This window comes from Chanos chanos, chromosome 9 (genome assembly GCF_902362185.1).
Source record: "Chanos chanos chromosome 9, fChaCha1.1, whole genome shotgun sequence".
Classification (NCBI taxonomy): Eukaryota; Metazoa; Chordata; class Actinopteri; order Gonorynchiformes; family Chanidae; genus Chanos; species Chanos chanos.
Genome location: NC_044503.1, coordinates 39,366,245 through 39,392,139, shown reverse-complemented (window position 1 = coordinate 39,392,139; position 25,895 = coordinate 39,366,245). Strand labels below are relative to the sequence as shown.

Below are 25,895 nucleotides of genomic sequence, written 5' to 3'. Positions count from 1 at the left end.
ATATTCCAGTATCATTTATAACTGTGTTCTCAATATGTACTCACTCTGACTTTGACAGATCACTTTAACAATTAAACATCTCCAAAAATAATAAAGCCTCTGAATCCTTATCTTATCAGTTTCTCCCACAGAATTCACCAATTCCATCCCTACTTAAAATGAATGGTAGGCTTAAAAAGGTCCCAAGAAGCTCTGTACTGGAGAGGCTAATCCCCATCACAGAGGAGCATGACCATTGTTATAATAAATTTGTGACCAAAAGGCCAGTAGGTCTGTGTTATATCATCATCTCCTGGCCACGTATTCACCCTTTAGTAACACACCTCTTCACACTTGGAAATGAAACAGTAGTGGGATCTTGAGCAAACCCTGTTTTTTTTTTTTTTTTATTTAATGTAATTAACGTGAAAAGAATGGAAAAAATGTGTCAATGAGGATGGAAATGTGGTGTTGTACACATCTGTGAGGAGTGGAGCAGGTACTTAAGATCTTGAAGTAAATGGACTTTTTCAAGAGGTATATCATGCTCAGGGAATTTAGGTTAAAATCGGTGGTTTAGCTGCTGATGGTATTCGAAATTTCAAAGTAACAGAATTTGTACTCGAATTATGCTGTAGCATGTGAACTTGTGAGTGCTTTTACATGTGCAATGCATTGTATGTACATACCAGAGTCTCCCTCTTTTTGATTGTTTTTGGAACACACACATAATGACAAGCTAAAAAAGTGCAGGCGGTTCCCAGGTCACGAACAAGATCCATCCCCTAAGTATATCTTTAAGTCGCATTTGTAGCACGGTTTCCACTTGGATTTTTACATGCCAGTCCGGTGTCCGGAAACAATTTTTTTTTACCGGACAAATCTGGAACCCACGTGTTTTACTGGCAAATTGTTGAAAAATAGACAGAGTTTGAACCACAGCCTGAATGTACCACTAGATGGGGTCAAACTGCTACAAAGAAAAACGCAATCTCATGAAAGTCTCTCACGGAGATTTCAACCAGCTGTGCTGATAACAATTTTATCTTTCACTTTGTTTTTTTTTTGTAAAGAAATAATTAAATCAACACAGGTTCCTGTGCAGAGAGGATCCATCAGTAACCTTTTTTCCGGTTCGTACCTGTGCAAGTCTGCTGCCGCTGTTGTGCTGATTATTCGTCACTGCTCTACGGTCTGTCTCTAACATTTACGTTGTGCTGCACTTGTAATCTTGTAATATTGTGTGCTTGTTTTAATCTCGCTCTGTGTCTGCTTCGTTAACGTTACCTATCAACACATTCTTTCTACTGTTTGGCTGCTAGCGTGCTAACACCAGCCTAGCCTTCTTGCTAACCTTATTTACACAGCAATAGTGTGTTGATAGTTAACGTTTACGTTACCTCTCTTTATCTGCCACTATGTCTTGCTCTCTCTGCCTCGCTCTCGTAGAGAAGTTTTCTCTTCTAGAGAGACGTGTCCGTCAGCTAGAGACAGAAAGTGCTAGCCCTAGTTTTATTACTATAGATACGACGGGCACCCCAGATAGCATTAGTTTAGCCTCTGAGCCGATTAGCGGCTCAGTCTCTCCCTTTAGCGGAGTTTCGCCGGCAGAAAAGGAGTTTGTCACGGTCGTGAGTGGCAGGAGGGCTCGCCGACGCCGACACCAGCCGTCATCCGTACGGCCCGACTCACAACCGCTGCCGGTTGTGAATCGCTACGCTACTCTTGTTTCTCCTGCTTGCCGGCCCGGGTCCTCTGCCTCCCACGACCGCCCCAAGCTCCGTACCTTAGTTATAGGGGACTCAGTGACCCGAGGGATTAGATTAGCAACGCCAGCGACTGTTACCTGTCTCTCCGGGGCCAGAGCTCCCGACATAGAAGCTAACCTTAGGGTGCTGGCAAACAGGAATAGCCGTATCGATAAGGCATACCACGTAGACACTAGCTATGACAATATCGTTATTCATGTCGGCACCAACGATATTAGAATGAGGCAATCTGAAGTCACAAAGGTCAACATAGCTAGGACTTGTGACTTCGCCAGAAAGATGTGTCGGCATCGATTAATTGTCTCTGGCCCTCTACCAGCTAGGGGTAATGGTGAAAGATATAGTAGATTATTGCAACTGAATCGCTGGCTGGTGCAGTTTTGTTTAGATCAGGGATTTGATTTTGTAGATAACTGGCCCTCTTTCTGGGGTAGACCTGGCCTGCTAAAAGCGGACGGCCTGCACCCTAATGGACATGGCACTGCTGTTTTATCAGGTAACATAGATAGATGTTTGAGTCAGCTATGACATCTTCCACTAGAGCGAGCCAGGTTGCAGGTGATTACAGAACCTGCTAATGAAATCCCCTCAGAGGCTGCTGAGTTCCATGAATCAATGACTCCTCTCCTCCAACATAAGGCAAAGATTAATTTGACTAGTTATTCATTTAGTGGAGGGGCTTCAGCAGAGACTAGCTCCTTTTGTAAGCCTGGTCCTCATTCTGCCTTAGTTGCTCAACATAACTCGCTCTATGGTCATCACTCGGTCAGCAGCAATTTGGCTTTTGCTATTAGCGTACTCTCACGCCCTCGCAGACCACCTCGGCCTAGATTTAGACAGCCTATTTCCCACAATAACTTAATTCCAATTCAACTGACCCCCTCTTCCGATTCGATCGTTGTAAGCCCGATAACCCTGAAGTTCGGTTTTATTAATATTAGATCACTCTCCCACAAGGCCTTGCTGGTCAGCGATCTTATTACTGATCTTAGCCTTGACATGATGGGTTTGTGTGAAACTTGGTTGAAGCCAGATGTTTATTTTTCTTTAAATGAAGCCTCACCCCCCAATTATTCCTTTTCACATGCTGCTCGAGCAGCGAAGAAAGGTGGGGGTGTAGCCTTAATTTATAACACTGAATTCTCGCCTAGCATCTTTAATGCACCAAATTTTGCCTCCTTTGAGCTGCTCTCTCTGAAACAATCCTGCTCTACCTCACCCTTCCTCATAGTAGTGATCTATCGGCCCCCTGGGCCCTATAGTCAATTTCTCGATGATTTCGCTGAATTGATCTCTAGCATTATAACTATGGTGGATAAAATCCTTATAATGGGGGATTTTAATATCCACATCAATGACAGCTCTGATTCTCTTAATAAAGCATTTAGATTTATTTTAGACACTTTTGGCTTCAACCAATACGTCTGCGAGCCCACTCATTCCAATGGCAACACCTTAGATCTTATTCTAGCTCGCGGCCTAACCGTATCTCATGTGGTTGTTTCTCCCTATTCCACCGCCTTATCTGACCATTTTCTCGTTACCTTCCAGGTCACGCTCCCCTCTCCTCCTGTAGTCTCTATTGTGGTTCGCCGCTGCCGCCGCATTAATGCTTCCACCACTGCCGTGCTCGCTAACTTGCTTCCCGCTGCCCTCACCTCCCTCGATGATCAACAAGGGTCTTTGAACGATCTGACAGACAGTATAAACTGTACCCTCCGCAATGCTTTAGACACGGTAGCACCATTAACGCTAAAAAATAGGCGTAAACATATAACACCCTGGTTTAATAATGATACACGTGTATTGAAGCAAGCGTGCAGAAGTTTTGAACGAAACTGGCGTGCCACTAAACTGGAGGTCTTCCGCCTCGCCTGGCATGATAGTTTAATAGCCGATAAATGCGCCCTCTCTACGGCCAAATCCGCCTATTACTCAAGAATAATTAATCTCAATAAAAACAACCCAAGATTTCTATTTGATACGGTATCAAAATTGACCCAGAATCACTCCCCTCAATCCAGTTCTATTACCGCATGCGACTTTGTCAATTTTTTCTCACAAAAAATAGACGTAATCCGTTGTGATATTCAAAACAGTCAACAAAATCAATGCGCCGGTATACTCCCTATCACTGCCCCAGAGCCTAATCAGGATGCGCACACTCTAACCCAATTTGAGACGTGCTCTCCAAACTGGTGCACTCCGCTAAACCAGCCTCTTCCCTGCTTGATCCCCTACCTCCTAAACTCTACGTAGAACTTTTCTCGATCCTCGGCCCTACAATCCTCAACCTTTTAAATTTGTCAATTAAGTCGGGCGTTCTCCCCTCTGCTTTTAAAACAGCCGTGATTAGCCCCCCACTTAAAAGACCTAACCTCGACCCAGAAAGCTTGAATAATTATAGACCAATCTCTAATCTCCCATTTCTTTCTAAAATACTCGAAAAAATTGTCGCTGCGCAACTCATCACATATATGTCCTCCAACAGCCTCTTTGAAGTGTTTCAGTCAGGCTTTAGGCGTTTTCACTCCACTGAAACCGCATTAACTAAAGTGACTAATGATGTATTACTAGCCATGGATGCTGGTGATACCTCAATACTTATTCTTCTCGATCTGAGTGCAGCATTCGACACAGTCGATCACACCATATTGTTAAAGCGCCTGGAAAATCAAATTGGCATCCATGGCCTGGCGCTCTCCTGGTTCAAATCTTATCTCTCAGAGAGAAAGCAGTGTGTCCACTACAATAATGTGACATCTGAGTATCGAGAGCTTAACTGTGGTGTCCCTCAGGGGGCGGTCCTTGGCCCTCTCCTTTTCTCTATCTACATGCTCCCTCTTGGAGACATTATTCGTAGCTATCACATTAACTTCCACTGTTATGCTGATGATACTCAGATCTACTTACCAATCAAGCACAGTGACCGCTCTGAATTGGCTAACCTTGAGGCATGTCTCTGTGCCATTAAAAATTGGATGTCCTCAAACTTCCTGATGCTTAATGCAGGTAAGACAGAAATGCTAGTCATTGGACCCCCTGCACATAAGCATCTTTTTAATAATCTTAAATTAAAATTTGACAACTGCATTCTCTCGCAAAATTCTACAGCCAAAAACCTTGGTGTGATCTTTGACTCTAGTCTCTCGCTTGTCACTCATATCAAGAATACTACCAAAACGGCCTTTTATCATCTCCGCAATATCGCCAAAATTAGGCCCCTACTATGTTTAGCTGATGCAGAAACCATTGTCCATGCATTTGTCACGTCTCGCCTCGACTACTGTAACGTTCTGTACTCTGGTTTGCCTGCCTCTAGCACCAGAAGTCTTCAGCTTGTCCAGAATGCTGCTGCCAGAATCCTGACCCGAACTAGGAAGTTCGATCACATCACTCCCGTCCTGGCTTCCCTTCACTGGCTCCCAATTCACATGAGGGCTGATTTTAAAGTCCTCCTATTAACATTTAAAATTCTCCATGGGCTTGCACCGGCCTATCTTTCTGATTTAATTACACTCTACGACCCCCCCCCCCCCCCCACACCCTGCGCTCTCAGGCTGCTAAATTATTAGTTGTTCCAAAAGTTAAAAAGAAGTCTGCTGGCCATCGCGCCTTTGCCTACCGCGCACCTTTTCTCTGGAACAGCCTACCTATCGATATTAAAGAGGCAAACTGTCTTGCTACCTTTAAAACCAAACTTAAGACACATTTATTCTCCGTGTCGTATGATAGCATCATCTCAAACTAATCTTCCGGTAAAGCTCAGTCTCTGCTGTAGTCTCTCCTGGCATAGTTTAGCTTAGTAGCTGCCGGCTTAGATACCTCTCATCTTCTCTCTCTCCTCCCTCTCCTCTGCTCTGATCTTAACCTGGTCAGTTCCAGTCATTAACCTGCTCTCTTCTCTTTGTGTGAGTGGTCGATGCCTGCGCCTCCTTCCTGGATGTGGCACTTTCCCCTGGCCGGCTGAATGACTTTGTGCCCTGCTGTCCCTGGCCCTGCTCCCCCCGCATCGCCCTGCTCCTCCTGCGCCCTCCTCAGCTACTACTCTTGCAACTTTCAATACAAAATTATCTATAAAATTATTTTTCTTATTTCATCTGTTAAATGCCGCTACTCCAATAATGCTCTCCTTCCCTCCCTCATCTCCTGCATGGCTGTGGCTCATCTGTTGAGCATGAGTGTCTGGTCTGAATGTGGCTACTTTCTCTTAGGTGTGCCCCCACCCCCACCCCCACCCTCCATGTCATCCCTCTTCACCGTCATCCCGATGGCTGCTCCCGCTTCGTGTCCTCCTGCGCTGCTACAGCTGTGCCGTCCACCCCAACTGAGCCCCATGCTGTCTTGTCATTCCTCATACTACCTACTAGTTGTGTTTTCATTTATTATCACTGTGTTGTTTTGTAAATTGCCCTCTGGGCTGGCACCTACTGCACGCCTGGCTGGCCTAGAAGGGGTCTCCTCTCTTTGTGGTCCCTCTCAAGATTTCTCCTATTTTCCCTAACGTCTGGGTTTTTGAGTTTTTTCTTGCCCGCTATGAGGATCAAGTCAGGGGGTGCCACCCTGCTCTGTTCTGTTGTAATCCTGTGGGCATGTAAAGCCCTTTGAGACTGGAAACAGTGATATTGGGCTCTAAATAAACTTAAACTTGAAACTTGAAACTTAACCTGGAGCCTATCCAGGCGCTCAAAGGGCAAAAGACACTGAAATACCCTGGCTAGGTCACCAGTCCATCACAGCACAGACCCATAGACAAACACATTCACGTACACATTCATGCCTAGACAATTTAGTGTCTCCAGTTCGCCTAGCCTGCATGTGTTGAGAGGGAGCTACCACGCAGACACGGGGAACTTCACACAGAAAGAGGAGAGGATGTACAGGCACTTGCGAGAAATTCGTCAACCTATGAAAAGGCGTCCTCAGCCAAAGTATACTGAGAAAAATCAGCGAGTTCTGTGATTTCCTCAAAGTGCCCATTTTAGCATCTCAGCTTCTTCTGTTGTCTGCCTTTCTCTGTCTTACTTTTCGTAATCAATCGGTTCTCTGATATCTTTGTACACAGAAGAGTCCGGATATTAGATTTGTGTCCACACTAAGAAGAGAGTCAAAGTTTAACTCATTCAAACTGCAAATGATGAGGACAGCTGTTAATAACCAAATGGGAGTGAAATTCTGAAAACTAAAGGGAAAGATGGACTCTGCACCAGTCAGTCAAGTCAAAAAGTTGACATGTTGTGTTCATGTTCAGTGTTTATGAACCTCTTAAAGGGAGAGGCACTGATTTTTTGCTGTTATTGTGCATTGTTGTTTACTGTCTCTAATCTGCATTGTGTGAGCTACTGGACATCCCAGTGTCCCCAAGGTGATGTATAAAGTACATCTATCTATCTATCTATCTATCTATCTATTTCTTTACTTTTTTTCGGATTTACCCCTTTCTGTGTCGTGTTCACTCTCCTCCATGATTTTTTGTGTTACCTTCATGCTGATTTCCTGCCTGTATCCGTGCCATGTGGAAGAACACAAAGTGTCGTCCAAATGATGAACTATATTGCCATAAAGAGTGTGATTTGCGGCACAATGAAATAATATGAAACGATAGACGTTTTTCTATTGTCACAGGGTACATATCATCATGTCACAAAGCCTGTCTATCTATCCATCTATCTATCTAATGTCAAGGTTCACAAATGATTAAAACCTTTCTGTCTTTGTCATCTAGTTACTACATCTGATCTGGGGAATGTGTATAATCAGAAATGAAGAAATATGTGTCGGTGCATGTTGTACACATGAATCTTTATGTCTCCTTACGAATCTTTATACGGTGTGCAATTACACACACATATATATAAGTCCAATTCAAGTCTCAAGTTTCTTATGGTTGTAATGATGCTCCACGCTGTCTGCTTTGAAGACTGCATTGCTATGTCTAAGGAATTCAAAGCATGTACTGTATTATAAGATGACCAGATTTCTGAAATGAAAACCAGGGACATTTCCAGTTCAGTGGTCAATATATCATCTTTTTAAACTCTGTCAGAAAATCATGCAGTAGCCTGCCATGGTGAGGGAAGCCATGGTGAACTATGGAACACTCTATAAAGAAAAAATGGTAGCATGGTAGCCTATATCCAAGTAGATTGTATGTCTACAAATCAGCTACCTATCACCTGGTAGTACAATCCCTACGTACCGTAACACCATCCCTGATTCTAACCCTCAGTCTGTGTGACAGGGGGCTCTGTCTCAGGCCACGAGCGGCATCCTTTCTCCCACCTTACCCCATAGTTCTACAGCATTCATTCATTCATTCATTCATTCATTCATTCATTCATTCGCGTTTGTGTCCCATGGCTTGTACGTGTTTACATATACATCACTAACGCACATTTCACTAAAATATCACGCTAGCTTCGAGGGTGCATGCTTGAAGCAAGCAGCAGATTACCCGGTTTCATACACACAAACATTTCCAATTCACGTTCCCAATCATATGGTTTAAAACATTCTATAAACACACTCAACTACACATAAATGTTTGTTATCATCTCGACTGCAGTTGTCGTTACAGTTACCGTCTTTATCATGTTACACACACACACAGAATTACTCATTTAAATGTTTGTTCCCGTCTTTATTGTACTTAGCGCTCGGTTTAAATGTTCTCTTTGTGTTATAGGATTTTGTTCATTGTCTTGTCTCCCTCCATTTCCTGTCCCTCTTTTCGTGTTTGTTTGTTGCATAACAGTGTACGATTACCGGTGCGGGGGAGGACCAAACCGAGCTGGAGCAACACAGGCTAGTTTACTGGGGTTGACCTGCGCAGTGTACATGCACGGAGTTGCAGTGTTGCAGTTGTAGTATAGGAAGGTGCCACAAATCCAGCGAAGGAGGTACAATGTGATAATCTATTGAAACTATGGGGACAGGTGAAATTGGGATTGTATAAATATGAAGTGTATAAAAGTAGTGGTGATATTTCTCTTTTAAATGCTAAGAGCTAGTATTAAAGTTAAACAAAAATATGAGATTATAACAAAATATACACTATGCTTATGCAAAACAAGATTAATCACACAAAACATATTTACACGACAAAATAACAAAAAGGGGGAGCTTACATACCTGTGTGACACACAAAAACAGCAGTACACAACTTCACGTGATCGTCTACATACATAGGTCTCTAACAGAGGAGCAAAGCAGAAAATTAAACAGGGTAGACCAAACACGCGTTCCGCTAGCCTAGCCCGAGACCGGCAACTAGCATTCTATGCAAAAGTACTGTACACGATAAATAATAAAGAAAATGCACATGCACACGAAACAAATATTACATCAACAAAAGAAACAGCATCTGTGACATGTTCAGGGTAAGATTTTAGCCTCCATTTAGTATTTCTAGACCTGCTTTAACATACTATCAGCCTGAGTATCAGGGTAAACCTACCTCTCCTCGTTACAGGGTCCAGTCGACTGAGGAGAAACCCGCGAATTTACAAACGTCACGAGATGGTTAGAGGTCACACAACAAAATTACAATAAATAAAATAAAAGCTCCCCAAAGGAAAAACGTATACATAAGCACGCGTATACAGAAAAACAAGTACATGAAGAAACTGAAAATGGATTATTGGTGAAATAAAAAAAACCTATTACATTTACACATCGGCTACAAATGCAGTTGTCAAAATTTAATGTAAGATTATTAAAAAGATGCTTATGCGCAGGGGGACCAATGACTAGCATTTCTGTCTTACCTGCGTTAAGCATCAGGAAGTTTGAAGACATCCAATTTTTAATGGCACAGAGATATGCCTCAAGGTTGGCCAATTCAGAGCGGTCACTGTGCTTGATTGGTAAGTAGATCTGAGTATCATCAGCATAACAGTGGAAGCTGCGATGTCTCCAGGATGAAGCATGTAAACAGAGAATAGGAGAGGGCCAAGGACCGACCCCTGAAGGACACCATAGTTAAGCTATCGGTACTCAGCTATCACACTATTGTAGTGGACACACTGCTTTCTCTCTGAGAGATAAGATTTGAACCAGGAGAGCGCCAGGCCAAATATGCCAATTTGATTTTCCAGGCGCTTTAACAGTATGGTGTGATCGACTGTGTCGATTGCTGCACTCAGATCGAGAAGGATAAGCATTGAGATATCACCAGCATCCATGGCTAGTAATAGATCATTAGTCACTCTAGTTAGTGCGGTTTCAGTGGGATGAAAACAGCTAAAGCCTGACTGAAACACTTCAAACAGGCTGTTGGAGGACATATGAGCGATGAGTTGAGCAGCTACAACTCTTTCAAGTATTTTAGAAAGAAGCAGGAGATTAGAGATTGGCCTATAATTATTCAAGCTTTCTGGGTTGAGGTATTTTAAGTAGCAGGCTAATCACGGCTGTTTTAAAAGCAGAGGGTAGAATGCCCAACTTAATTGACACACTTAAAAGGTTGAGGATTGTAGGGCGGAGGAATGAGAAAAGTTCTACGTAAAGTTTAGGAGGTAGGGGATCGAGCAGGGAAGAGGCTGGTTTAGCAGAGTGCACCAGTCTGGAGAGCATGTCTAGGGAGGCTCAAATTGGGTTGAAGAGTGCACATCCTGATTAGGCTCTGGGGCAGTGATGGGGAGTATACCGACGCATTGATTTTGTTGACTGTTTTGAATATCACAACAGATTAAGTCTATTTTTTGCGAGAAAATGCGGTAATAGAGCTGGATTTATGGGAGTGATTCTGGGTCAATTTTGATACTGTATCAAATAGAAATCTCGGGTTTTTGTTGAGATTAATTATTTTTGAATAATAGGCGGATTTGGCCAAGGAGAAGGCATATTTATAGGCTATAAAGCTATCATGCCAGGCGAGGCAGAAGACCTCCAGTTTAGTGGCGTGCCAGTTTCGTTCTAATCTTCTGCACGCTTGCTTCAGTGCATGTGTATCGTTATTAAACCAGGGTGTTATATGTTTACGCCTATTTTTTAGCGTTAATGGTGCTACCATATCTAATGCATTACGGAGAGTACAGTTTATACTGTCTGTCAGATCGTTCAAAGACCCTTGTTGATCATCGAGGGAGGTGAGGGCAGCGGGAAGTAAGTTAGCGAGCACGGCAGTGGTGGAAGCATTAATGCGGCGGCAGCGGCGAACCACAATAGAGACTACAGGAGGAGAGGGGAGCGTGACCTGGAAGGTAACGAGAAAATGGTCAGATAGGGCAGTGGAATGGGGAGATACAACCACATGAGAGATAGTTAAGCTGCAAGCTAGAATAAGATCTAAGGTGTTGCTATTGGAATGAGTGGGCTCGCAGACGGTTGAAGCCAAAATTGTCTAAAATAAATCTAAATGCTTTATTAAGAGAATCAGAGTTGTTATTGATGTGGATATTAAAATCCCCATTATAAGGATTTTATCCACCATAGTTATAATGTTAGAGATGAATTTAGAGAATTCATCTAGAAGTTGATGACCATAGTGCAGGTTATGTTGAGCAACTGAGGCAGAATGAGGACAAGGCTTAAAGAGGGAGCTAGTCTCTGCTGAAGCCTCTTCACTAAATGAATAACTAGTCATATTAATCTTAGCCTTATGCTGGAGGAGGGGAGTCATTGACTCATGAGACTCAGCAGCCTCTGAGGGGTTTTCCTTAGCAGGTTCTCTATTCACCTGCAACCTGGCCTGCTCTAGTGAAAGATGTCACAGCTGACTCAAACATCTATCTATATTACCTGATAAAACAGCGGCGCCATGCCCATTAGGGTGCAGGCCATCCGCTTTTAGCAAGCCAGGTCTACCCCAGAAAGAGGGCCAGTTATCTACAAAATCATATCGCTGATCTACACAAAACTGCGCCAGCCAGCGATTCAGTTGTACTAATCTTTCACCATTACCCCTAGCTGGTAGAGGGCCAGAGACAATTAATCGAGGCCGACACATCTTTTTGGCGAAGTCACAAGTCCTAGCTATGTTGACCTTTGTGACTTCTGATTGCCTCATTCTAATATCATTGGTGCCGACATAAATAACGATGTTGTCATAGCTGGTGTCTATGCGGTGTGCCTTATCGATAAAGCTATGCCTGTTTGCCAGCACCCTAAGGTTAGCTTCTATGTCGGGAGCTCTGGCCCTGGAGAGACAGGTAACAGTTGCTGGCATTACTATCCTGATCCCTGGGGTCACTGAGTCGCCTATAGCTAAGGTACAGGGCTTGGGGCGGTCGAGGGAGGCAGAGGACCCAGGCCGGCAAACAGGAGAAACAAGAGTAGCATAGCAATTCACCACCGGGAGCAGTTGTGAGTCGGGCCGTACAGATGACGGCTGGTGTCGGCGTCAGTGAGACCTCCTGCCACTCACCACCATAACAAACTCCTTTTCTGCCGGCAAAACTGCTCTAAAGGGAGAGGCTGGGCCGCTAATCGGCTCAGAGGCTAAACTAATACTATCTGGGGTGTCCGTCGTATCTATAGTGATAAAACTAGAACTAGCACTACCTTCCTCTAGCTGACAGACACATCTCTCTAGGAGAGACAGCTTCTCTACTGGACCTCATAAATGACTGGGCCCATCTTCCTGGTGATGGTGTAGGGCCCCTGCCATTTTGCCAGACGCTTGCTGGTGGATGACAGGAGCAGCAGTAGGACCTTCTGCCCAGGCTGGTACTTGTGGTGTCTGGCATACTGGTCATACCACAGCTTCTGGGCCCTCTGTGCATTTTGTAGCTTCACTGCAGCCTCCTCTTGGTACTTCTCTAGACAATCACTCATCTGCAGGACGTACTGCACAATCCTGGTCTCTGAAGGAGCTGATTTGGCCCCTTCCCAGGTCTTCTTTAGGAGGTCCAATGGCCCCTGGACTTGCAGACTATATACCAGCTCAAACGGAGAGAAACCTGTAGACGCCTGGGGCACCTCCCTGTAGGCAAAGAGCATAAAAGGAAGCCATTTATCCCAGTCTTTCCCCGTGTCTGCTACAAACCTCCTCAGCATGTTCAAGAGGGTCTGGTTGAACCGCTTCACGAGCCCGTCAGTCTGGAGTTGGTAAGGACTGTTCCGGATTGCCTTGATGCCCAACTGTCGATGCAGCTGCTGCATCAAGCGTGAGGTGAAGTTCGTCCCCTGGTCTGGCAGAATCTCTTCAGGGAACCCAACACGGGAGAACAACTGGACCAGAGCACTGATGATCTTTGGGGTGGTGATAGAGCGGCGTTTAACATTTTCCCCTTCGACATACAAAATCCTATTCTCCACAAAAACCCGTTCCCCATTATGACCCCCAGATCTACCCCCATCCATACATGCCTTCTCAAACAATGGTTTCAATAAAAGCACACCAGCCCTTTACTCAGATTATGGGCACCTTCCCCTTTTACACCCCCAACCCCAACAGGATTACCTCCATTGTCCCGATTGTCTCTGGGGTCTCTGGGTGCTCTGGGTGTTGCCTGTGGTCGCAGCTTCACAGCAGTCAATCCATTGTCTGGGTCATGCTCCTTGACCCAGGTTCTGACATCGTAGGGCAGGACATGCAGCAGCTGTCTCGAGGACAATCATCTCGCCGATCTCCTCCTTCGTGCGCTGCCCTGGTCAAATCCAACAGCGGTACAGTCCTTTCAGGTGGTTGTAGGTCTCGGTGGGGGTCTCTCCCGCTGGTGTGGTGGTCTCCCTGAAGCGCTGGCAGTAGGTCTCTGATGAAATGTCGAATTTCTCCAGCAGCACCTCCTTCAGGTCTGTGTAGGAATTGGACCTCTCCTAATCCATCGCTGTATAGGCCTCCAGTGACTTTCCTGTCAGCAGTGGCACCAGGCGGCACACCCACTCCTGCTCTGGCGGATGGATGCTGCCAGGCCTCGGATCTCCTCCAGGAAACCTTCCTCCTGCCATTGCTGTGCAGAGAGGAAGTCCTCTGTTACTCTCTCCTTACTCCCTCAACATACAATGATTGAATTCCTCTTTTCACTCATAAGCCCCTCCCCCAGAACATACCACATTCGTTCTGTAAATTTTAAAATAATATTGCCCATCATAATCATTTCATTGTATAGACAAAATCACCACTACATTTATACACATATTTTATACACATATTTATACAATCCCAATTTCACCGATCACCATAATTTTAATAGATTATCATATTTTCACATCCAACTCTGTGGGAGAGACTCCCAGGTCAGGGCCAGACACGACCGAGTCCCTTCTCCATAGTAAATGCCGTACTTCTTATGCTGAGTTTAAAATGAATTCTAAATTTCAAAAAGCAATGAAAGTCTTCAGGAGTCCGATCCAGTGTAAGTTTATTGCATTTAGTAATGAGCAAAATACAACAAACTGACTCAGGTCCCAGGGAATGACTGAATCAAATACAGAAAATAATTTACTTATATCTAAAATTTTATCAATATTCTAAACCTATGTATCCAAAAAACGCATAACATGGTTGTATGGTAACACCCCTTACATCATCCATTTTTGCATGGTCCAACCCCCTCGCTTCCAGAATTTTCCCCAGATTTTCCCAGAATTCATTGTTCCATACACCACTATTTCCTAAGTTTCCTTTTTTGGTTGAATAAAAAATAATATTCGACGCCGTCCTCATCTTACCTTGGATGCTCAACCGTGTCCCCAATCTCACCTCAGATACTTTACCCTTAATGCAGGTGTTAACTATCAAGCGATGGGCTAGTCCATGCAAGGTGAACACTGAAGCAACTACATCCTGGCCATTACTTATGCTTCCCTGTCACTTTAACCTAGATTTTACCTTTTTCATGTTGCCCCCATGTTTTGCTGACCTTGTATTTTCCCTTTTTTGGTATACCAAGGCCCTCTTCCGTTGGCTTCCACATTCAGAGGCCTTCTTCCATTTCTCCAAGAACTCCTTCACTGGTTTTGTGGTACCTTCCCATACTACACTGCGCATGCGCACTTCAGGTCAACCTCAATAAACTAGCCCGTGTTGCTCCCGCTCGGTTTGGTCCTCCCCTGCACCGGTAGTTGTACCCCACTATGGCACAGACCAACAGACACACAGAGAGAGGAAACGGGGAACGGAGGAAGACAAGACAATGAAACAAAATCCTATAACACAAAAAGACATTTAAACCGAGCGCTAAGTACAATAAAGATGGGAACAAAAATTTAAATGAGTAATTCTGTGTGTGCGTGTAACATGATAAAGACGGTAACTGTAACGACAAACGAAAGTAGAGACAATAACAAACATTTAGGTGTAGTTGAGTGTGTTTGTAGCGTGTTTTAACCCGTACGATTGTGAACGTGAATTGTAAATGTTTGAAACCGGGTAATCTGCTGCTTTCTTCGAGCATGCACCCTCGAAGCGATCGTGATATTTTAGTGAAATGTATATAAACACGCTCAGGCAATGGGACACAAACGCAAACAAACACTGTACAACTAAGGTGTAACGATTGACCTGGGAATCGAACCCAGGGCTCTAGCATGGAAGCCCAGAGCCTTACCCCTTATGCCAAAACCATCTCGTAAGGAAAGTGGTTGGTTTGGGGGAAAAGACGCCGCTTGCGGCCCGAGACAGAGCCCTCTGTCACACATGGCATGGTTAAATTGCATTCCTTCAACAAATAATTTTATTGAGTATAGAAATATCATCTGTTTCAATTCAACGTTTTCGAAATGAAATACCCATCTTATATCATACAGTACAGTTCATTAGGTCAACATTTCTAGCACATGGTGAGGATATTCTTTAAAGTTTTTCATCAATGTACACATTTCTATGAATGTTTCTCATATGGATGCAATGTGCGATACTGCCTAAAAGTCCGTTATATTCATAGACTGAAGGTTTAATCATTTAAACTCTCATTATCTCATATACTATCCTGTTGGAGATGTAGTTGAATGTATCAGGGCTTTTCATGAGGACTAAGTTTATTGTTTTATTTTGTACTTGCAGATCTGTAGTTGGAGGTCGCTATATTATTGTCCTTGTTTGTGTAAATATAAGCAACTGCGTACGCCAATAATACATCAGAAAGTGAGTTCTCTGTGTGTAAGATCAACTGACCCTTTTATTCTTCAAATGGAATATCAACAAATTAAAATTAGAGCTTTAAAATACAGCTGATGAATTCATTAGACATTTTTTGGAAAAAATCATGTCCAGATTATTAAATGCTTTTCAAAACCTGGCTGTATTTATTTATTTATTTATTTATTTATTTATTGTATTTATATTATTTCCTACAGACTTACAATGAGATAAAAAACGAAAAATTAACTCGTGCAAATCATGCAACAGCAATTATAATCCATTATGTTTTACACATTGGCTTCACTGCTGGACAGCTAGGTAGCACTTGAGTAAAACATTTTCACTGTGACTTTACAGTATATATACAGTATATGGACATAAAGTGAAATTTGAAAATACATGAACTTTTGCTATATCATGATATTCACATATATGCTCTACAAACTCACAGAATGGGATAAAGGGAAAAAAAGAAAGCAAAAAATCTCTCATGCAAATCATGGAAAAGCAATTATAATTCATCTTGTTTTACACATCGGTTTCATTGCTGGACAGTTGGGTAGCACTTGCATAAAACTGAGCTCGAGGCTGAGAATTCTTGGGAACTGTTGCGGAAATATTACGCTCCCTTAAGATAACCATTGTAGCAACCGTGATAAACAATGTAACAATAATGTATTCATTATTATAGAGGTGAATCAATGTAATCATTTATATTAGCAGTTATAACTATACAATCTCAAGTTCTCTATGTTCAAAAAGAAGAGGCCTGTGAGGCCCTTTAGGGGGCTGCATGTGAGATAAGGAAGGCGCCTCTGCCAGAGTGTCATGGTCAGTAACAATGTATGTAGAGGGTGAAAGGTTCAAGGTCTTATTCCACTAATGAGCAGGGCAGTAAATATTGGTGACAACGTATAGATGTAAAGGAAAATAAGCAATAATGATGTAATGTAAATCAGAGTTGAGAGGGAATCTGTGAGGATGGGCCAGCAGAGGCGTCCCACATACAAAGAGATGAGGTAATGTGTATCTTTTTTTTTTTTTTTTTTTTGAGAAAACATGTATAAAAATCGGTGCTTTGTGAGAAGGCGTGAGTCACTCCCCGGGACCTGACTCAGTTTGTTGTATGCCTTTTGAACTATACAATAAACTTACACTGCATCTGACCCATATTAGGCTCCTATTGTTTTGTCTCAGAACAGGTATCGTGTGGTGTTGGGTCCCATTTGGCCCAGGCTGAGAATTTCACCCACAGAACGCCACACATCAGTTATCTGCCAAAACTCTTTGATGCCTTACACAATAAGAACATGATTACACCCACTGGCTGTTTAAATACATGAAAAAAACAAGCCTCTCTGAAGGACTTATATAGATAAGTATCACCTACACAGTTATGCTCTTAGTAAAATAGTTTTCTTGTGGCACATTTGACAGTCATTCCAAAGTTCTGAAAGAGGTAACAAGATATACACAGAATAAACATCTTTTACAACATCTGGGAACTGTATATGAAGAAGCACAGTACATGCATGTGAATGAGCTTTTGTTTTGCTTGGCCCTGCTATAGAAGAAAATTCACGTATATCTTTGGCAAATTGGTATGAAATATCTATTATGTAAGAACAGTAACTGATGTAGTGTGACACTTTAGCTTGACTGGGCAGCACTTGGACACTACTCCCACTGCGGGTGCAGAGTGTTGTCCTCATACAGTTGTGAAGTGGATGTGATTTCCAAAGCGCAGGTCAGGTGAATATGATTAATAAAGCACAGCAGGTGAATGTGATTTGTAAAGCACAGGTCAGGTGAATATGATTTGTTAAGCACAGGTCAGCTGAATGTGATTTGTAAAGCACAGGTGAGCTGAATATCATTAATAAAGCAGAGTAAGGTTAATGTGATTACTGAAGCACAAAAATGCTTTTGGTCGTTCCTAGGTTTTCCCTGGAGCTAAATCAGAGGTGGATTACATGAGAATTCAAGGATTTGCCAGGTTTCGATACATTACGTGACAATCAAAATCAAGAAGATCATTGTGAACAGAGGTCAGCTGTGTCACTGGTATAGTGAAACAGATGGATGGTGCATTGAACTCACAGCTTTGGTGTGACCTATTGTGGCCTCCAGCACTCATTTATATATGGACTGGGTTAGTTGTCATGCACCATCCCAAAAATGCTGAGGGGTGGTCATTCCAAAAACAATGGTTCTCTTGTAATGTGTGGCTGGAGTACTCACATTTCCATGTGCTGCAGTATAGGCCCCTTTCAACTGGATATGGTACATCCCAAAAATGCTGAGGGGTGGTCATTCCAAAAACAATGGCTCTCTGGAGTACTCACATACTGCTGATTCATTGCATTGTATTGGTTGTCCGCTTTTCCTCTCTGAAGAAAAGTACAAAACCAGAAAAGCATGGAGCATTGGCATAAGAAAGTGGAACACTGCTCTTGAAAAAAATCAAGCAACACTCGGTCACAGAGATCCACATGACAAGTATGGTGAGATGGACCAGTTACCAAAAAAAGGTGCATATAGAAAATGTTGCCAGAGTGAAAGTGACCAAGACAAGGCCCCAGGTGTCAATGCTGTCTAACAGAAGCCAAAACAACATCATTGCAGCACTAGGTACTTACATCAGGAGGGAGATACAAAGTGAAATAAAAGAGGATGAAATGTACTCCATCCTATTGAATGAAACCTCTGATGTTTCGCACCAAGAACAAGTGTCATTTGTAGTGCGATATTTTCATCATATGCAAATAAAGGAGATATTCACTGAGTTGTGCAATGTTGATACAACTACAGGCCAGGAGCTGGAAAATGGTGTGCTGTCCCGTCTGCAGAGGAATGGCCTAGAACTGAAGAATATGTGTGGCCAAGGCTATGATGGAGCAGCATGTACAGAGGTCTTCAAGCCTGAATACGTGCACACAATGAGAAGGCCCTCTATGTGCACTGCAAAGCGCACTGTCTGAATCTGGTCCTGGTAGAGGCCTCAAAGTCTAGCAAGCTGTGACAGAGGGCTCTGTCTCAGGCCGCGAGAAGCATCCTTTCTCCCACCTTAGTTCCACAGCATCCATTCATTCATTCATTTGTGTTTGCGTCCCGTTGCCTGTACGTGTTTACATACATATCACTAACGCACATTTCAATGAAATATCGCGCGAGCTTCGAGGGTGCACCCTCGAAGCAAGCAGCAGATTACCCGGTTTCATACACACAAACATCTCACTTGAACATTACTCTACTTCAGTCAACACTTCCCTGATAAATTACACATGCAAATGGGAATTAAATTGTTGATTGATGGGGAGTGATCATTTCCGCAGTAGTTGCCAGTTAATCCATTATTTACCTTAACAGAAATTCTTTACTGGACAGACACAAATACATAGATAACCTAAGAGGGAAGATGCAAGGCAATTAAATTTGGAAACATGCTCTTTATTAGGGTGGGATTTCACTGAACCTCTACAGAGTAAATAAAAGTACATTTTACTGCACAGTTAATAAGATATTTCAGCAGAAACAACGGTATTGAGAAACAAGGACTATTAGTTTACTGTAAAATTACAAAAAGGCCATATTGTCAAACTGACAAATTGCCCAGAAAAAGCATGCTTATCTAAAGAGGCAGTAATATTTTTTTCCTAAATCACTGATAGTTTTACTGCACACTGAATCTCATTGTACAGGTTCAATAACTTCAAAAGTATTTGCCTTCATTTTCCAGAGCTGGACTGTTGTGTGAGGCACAGACAGCTGCCAGTCTCCTGTTTTTCTCTCTCATGGCATCTACAAGACTCATCACACCCTTATCCTGTAGGACCTGATGACCTGCTATTTCACCAGCCACCTTCACCACGTCCTCCATCACCTTCATCACCGGCTCCAGGAAGATGAGGCGTCGAGTCTGAAGTTCCAGTACGTTGGCTGTTCCACTCAGACGACTCAGGAGATGGACAGCACTTCTCATCTTCTTCTGGAACTCTGCCAAGGCCTCTCTGAGCTGTTTTACCTCTGAGATTTTCTTTCTGATGTGTTTCAGTTCCTCATCAGTCTGTGAGATACCATGCTCTGTCTCCGAGATTTTGGACTGATAATCAGAGACCTTATCAGAGAAACGCCTGACCTGTGACTCAGACTTCTCCACCTCTTCTTCTGCAGCATGGACAGCCTTTTCAGCTTGCTCCATTTCCACAGCACCACCAATTGCCATGGCTGGTCCTGAGCAGAAAGCAAACACAGGTAATGTCAGGTTGAAAGATGTAGTGTTAAACAATGGACAATTCCAGCTGACAATCTCACTGGTATATGGTTATAAATTGCTTTTAAACATTTGCTTTTGAACTTTTGCTTCCTTCGAGACCTTACATACCCCTGCTGCTTAGTGAGAGATTTGTTCCGAAGTTTCAGAATTACAGAATCGATATGGGCATTCACTCTAATATCAGATTTTCATACTCATCTTACTTATTTAATTTTTAATAGTAATCATACAGTGAATTAACTCCATGAGAAAGATATATTACCAACGATCCATCCAATAATGGGGATGAAAGACACTCCAATGCCAACATCTCTTACGGTCTGTGCAGTACTTTGTCTGCCACGCTGACTCTCAAGTGTATCTTCAGCATTTTGTTGACATTTTTTGGCCTGTTCCAGTGCGTCCTCAGAATTTTTCAGGGACTGTCTCTCTGCATCCAGCTTAGTTTTCAGGTTGTCTAAAGAGAGTTTCTTTTCCTCTCGCTGTTTGTCAGATTTGTATTGTTGTGCTGTGAGATTCTCTGTGTCCTCATCCAGTTTTTTCAGTCCTCCCTCTGCCTCCTTCTCTGCCTTCTCCATGTCCTGCTCAGCCTTGACAATCAGCTCTCTGATATGTTTGTAAACAGAAGTGAGATCCTCATGGAGGAGGGAGTCACAAAGGCTGTTAAAAGAAGACATGCCGTCTTTCAGAGACGGGACAATGGCCTTGGTCACATCCTGCTGACTGTTGGTTAGAAAGAGAAGAATAAGAGAAAAGAAGATAGACCATGATCCTCTAATCTCTTGTACAGTAATGGAGACTTTATATTGACCTTTCTTCAAGTTAACTCTAAAAAACGGTCTGTATGAGAATAAACATGCCTGGTAGAGATTTGGTCTAAGTGATGTTCAGTTTTGCTAAAGCACTTTTGAGGTATCACTAAAAGATCCCTCAGACAGACTTTCAATGTCAAACACAAATACAAAAATATGAGGGTGGTTCTCAGCATAACAGCACTGCAGATTTTATAATTGTGCTCTAATGCTGCAGAAAAATGTAGGGAAAGCTGAAGTGCAATGAAAGGTTGAAATCATAAGACTTACCGAGAGGAGTATAATTTAATCATGATTTGTTTCCACGAAAGATGGAAAATGTCTACTGGGTGAGGATCTTGTAAACCTGTGAACTTGTTCAGAGTCACAGAGGATGTGGCAGAGTGCTGTGTTCAGATTAATGGTGTGCTCTTTCAGCTGTTTTCTGACTTTACAGTCCCTCAGTAGTTCCTCAGTGAAGGGATCTTTTTATGTGACCTGTCCTCCTCCCTCTCACTCACTCTCTCCTCCCCACATCTGATCCTACCAATAATATCTGCAAAGAGGAACTGCTCTAATAACAAGTTTGAAATACTGGGACTGAAACATACACAACTGCCTATGAACTAAACTCCTCCCAACATAATGTTCCATCCCTTTCTGGGAGGGGAAAAGGCTTTGGGGAAACTATATTAAGCCCTCTGAATCTCAAAGAGATCAAAGCAGAGTAGCAGCAACTCTCCTCAGCAGAGCACCTCACATCAACTGCCAAACGGTAAGTTATGCCTTTTAATTGTACTGAAAATAGTATAATTTTTACATCTACTTTAATGTTGCATAAGCCATGGTGCAAATCCTGAAGAAACACAATGCAAAGCAAGGGCAATGCAATGCTTCAGGGAAAGCAGGGAGACTAAGTTAGTTAAAAAATGAGTGATGCAAGATTCTGCTTTACTGAACATTTCCACAGTATATAAAATGATCTGCACAATTGTTGGTGATAAACCAAACACAAACAGGATGTGAACTATTGAATGTGTCAAGAAAAGAACATAATGAAACATAGAAGATCTAACTGAAATTTCACTAATGACATTTACACAGATCTTTTAATACCTGGAAAACAGTGAGGTCAGCAAAGTACTTTCTAAAAACCAAATACTTTAAAACTGTTATCTAAACCTAAACACAAAACATTTTCATCTTTAAGCTAATACAAATCAGTAAGTGAGGGAAGGAGGTTAATTGTGGTGGATATATACAGGTGCAAGTGACCAGTGTAAAACATAAAATAACTGTAATTACTTTCAGATACAAAATACACAAACACAAACCCAAAAGCATGACATACAGTAGAATGAGTGGCCAGAACGAAGGCTTTACAGGATGAGGGTTAACAAGTCGTAGCTTGCAAATCCCTGTGGTTCACAGTGTCTTTTTTAAGTATATGTAGGCAAAAGCTCCAAACGATCTGGTGCCAAACAGGAACCAACAGAATACATTCAGACACACTAAATATATTCTGTCCACACCCAAGCCCACATTTAGACACACAAGTCCACATCCATGCCCACAAACCCACACAGAGAAAAACTCAGGATCTCAAATGATGAACTATTTGATGAAACTCATTGTCTTCAAACTTCATCATCTTTTTTTGGAAACTCTTGTATTGTATTGACAACGCATGGGTTTGCAAGTGAAACAGCAATGTGTATGGCCTGGTTCCATTTTGAAATCTGTTTTTAAAAAATAAAACTATAATGTAAAAGCTGAATGTAGTGATTATGTGAAAGTACTTGTAAAGAGGCTGTGTCTTGTCTCCACACAGTCCAGAAACGCTTTCCCCTCTCTAATCTCATATGCATAAGGAGATATCTCCTATATAGTTTTCCTCCTCTACAGTGTTCAATATCCAAAAGACATTGAAATGTACATTTAAATGTAATGAAATGCCACCTGTATGCCAAGTGCATGGACTTGGAAACCCATGAGCACACAAAAGTAAATACAAAGGTGAATACATGGCTAGATCTATTTCACCTGGTGTTTACAACACTGGGAAAATAAATAAATAGATAAATATAAAGGTCTCATGGTACTTCAATAGATTCAGTCTTATATACTGCAAAATGTTGAACTAAATTGTGTCCACACTGTGACATAGGTGGAATACTTGGCCACTCTCCAAATTTGGTGTAGCAAACAAGACATTTGGGGCTTTTTGAATTTGTTGGTTTTAATTCGTAAATTAACAAATTAGAATCTCTGTGATTGCACACACACTTTGAGCAGTGAGCAGTGAACTGAACCTCAGCATTTAACCCATCCTATAGACACCAGTAGTGAGCACATACACACACCAGGAGCAGCGGGCAGCACGCCTGCACCCAGTGGGCAGCTGGGGGTTAAGTGCCTTGCCCAAGGGCACTTCAGCCATGGATGTTTAGGGAGGGGAAACACTGTTCACCCACTCCCCCCCACCCACATTTTTCCTGCCAGTCCCGGCGATTGAACCGGCGACCCTCCTGTCACAAGCCCACTTCTCTAACCCTTAGGCCAAGACTGGATTTTTTTATGCTTGTAACACTGATGTTTTTGGTAAAATTCAGCCCAGAATGACCCTGTATTTAACTGTAGTTGCTGTTTTAGAACACAGAGTGAGCAAATCCCTTTGTTTGCATTGTAGACACAGCAAAACAATGGCTTCTGAACTTGTGAAGAAGACTCAGGGTATCACCACAGCAAAGGACATGAGAGAGTCCACCAAGATCATAATGAAACCTTATGCCAACTGGGAGGAGTACCTGACACCAGCACCACTCTCCATAGCCATAATGGGAGAACTGGTCTACATTTCCTCTACGACTGATTTCTCCATCAACAAAAATGCACCAAAAGATGGCTACAAGTACATCAGATACCCAGAGTCATTCCGTGCCTGCCTCATGCAAGTGTGTAACTCTGGCTGGGGGGCATTTAATGAAGCTCATAAGAGTATGGATCAGATCCGCCTTCACACTTCCACTGTACCAGACTACATGGAGACTGCAGTGAAGACTCTGTTTCAGGGAAGTGATGAGGTCATCCAGGCCCTTTTACCTGACCAGCTGGAGAACATTCGGGTTATAGCAGATGACTGTGTGGAGTTGGCCAGTGCAGCAGAACAAAAGTTTACTGATGTCATCAATATCATTCAAGAACTCCTGGAGGCGTGTGTGAATGCAGAACATTTTTATGGAGAGGAGCTGAATGAAATAAAAAAGAGACTGGAAGAGGCCAAAATGAGGGAGCAAACATCACAAGAGGCCAATGAAAGATCTAAGAAGGCAATGAAGAGAATGGAGGACGAATTGGAAGATGCGCAAGAGAAATACAGCAAAGCAATGGATTCACTTCCTAGTGGATGGGAAGTAATTGGCATGAATTTAGTTGAAGGAATAACCGAAAGTGTGACAAGTTTAGTGAATGGACTAACATCCATTGTTACCATCCCAGTTTCGCTAATGTGTCAAGCATTAGGAACAGTGAAGAATGCGTGTGATTGCGTGAGCGGTGAGGATGATGCAGCAGATGAAGTTGATAAAATAAACATCTACAGCAAGTCTGGAGAAATTCTTCGGGCAACAGAAATTCTTGGGAAATTCATTGAAGGGGAAGATATCGAGTGGAAAAAGTTGTATGACCAGAAGAAGAAATATACAAACACAGATTTCGTTGCAGACCAGTTTAAAAGGCTTCAAAGCGACTTACAAAGATCCCCAGACTGCGAACCAAAACAAGAAGCTATTCACTTATGTGAAACTGGAATCAACATCTGTCAGCAGCTTGCAAAGTATGCACCTGAAGGTCAGTGTAGCTTAGATGAAACAAAGAAGATCATCTCTAATTGGAAAGAGCTCATTAAATCAGCCCGTGCTTTTGACAGCAAAAGCAAGAGTGTCACAAAGTCTCCGTCCATGACACCAAAACCACCAATGATGTACCAACAAGAGAATAAGAGTGAAGGGTCTGGTAAAATGTCTGCAGGAGAAAGGGCCTCAGCAAATGCTCACTTCCGTATTGAGCAGACCAGAGCACAACTGGACAAGACAAGAGAGATGTATGAGAAGTGTGTGGAGAACATGGAGAAGAACCAGAAGGAGCTGACTGACATTTTGGTCACCATGAGAAACTGTGAAATCAAGGAGATTGACTTCAACACCATCATAGAAATGCTTGTCAAAGGTATGGATGCCATGGGTAAAGTGAAGGAACAGTGGGAGAAGATGGTACACTTCTTTCAGATGGTGTCCAACATTGTGAAGGTCAGCCTGAGCAAAACTCTCCACAATTTTGTCACAACATCTGAGAAGACACAGAAGCTGTCTTACAATGGCAAACTGTTCTCAAAAGACATGCTCTACAACCAGGCCTTCCAGGCATCCAACATCGCCAGTCTTGTTCATATGATCTCAGAGACCTACACTGAAGTGTCTACCAAGTACCTGATGGACAGAGTCAGTAGTCTGGGCAAACTCATGGCCATGGATAAGAGTAAGCCAGAGTTTGAACAAGAGCATCAGCAGCTACAGAATGGATGTGATGAGGCTCAGAGAGGTATTCTACACCTGGTCATCAAGAACAAAAAAGACTTTGAGAAAAGCGCTGATGCAAGATTGGAGAAGATTGAAGGGGAATTGCTGGCCATTCTACCAGCTGCAGCACCTGACGAAACCAAGGCCATTAAAGAAGCTGTCCAAGCCGGAATGAATGAAGAAGAAGAAGCAAGCTATTACTGAAGTAAGCCTTATTGTGGCCTTGCACATCTTTTGCTGGCCTTACTGGTGTTACTGGTTTGCTCAATTTTTTTAAATCTATGAATAGTCTTCTAATGAACTTTTGGCTCCCTAAATTCTATTTTTGGTTCCTTCATTTGCCTCTTATATGTAAATTTGTTGTAAACATGTCATATTCTTAAATGTGGACCCAAGCATGTACCTCTGGTTGCTGGTGGTCCTGCATGCTAAACATGTTTTTTTTTTTTTTTTTTATTCTATATGTCATTGCCTTTT

The 25,895-nt window shown here is 42.7% G+C and overlaps 1 protein-coding gene across 1 annotated transcript; it reads left to right on the top strand.

The window, feature by feature from the left end:
• The first annotated feature begins 23,543 nt into the window (after positions 1-23,543).
• On the top strand, positions 23,544-25,622 carry LOC115821880 (uncharacterized). Its single transcript, XM_030785672.1, has one exon. The coding sequence runs from the start codon at positions 23,544-23,546 to the stop codon at positions 25,620-25,622; it is 2,079 nt and encodes a 692-aa protein (XP_030641532.1).
• Positions 25,623-25,895: the final 273 nt, after the last annotated feature.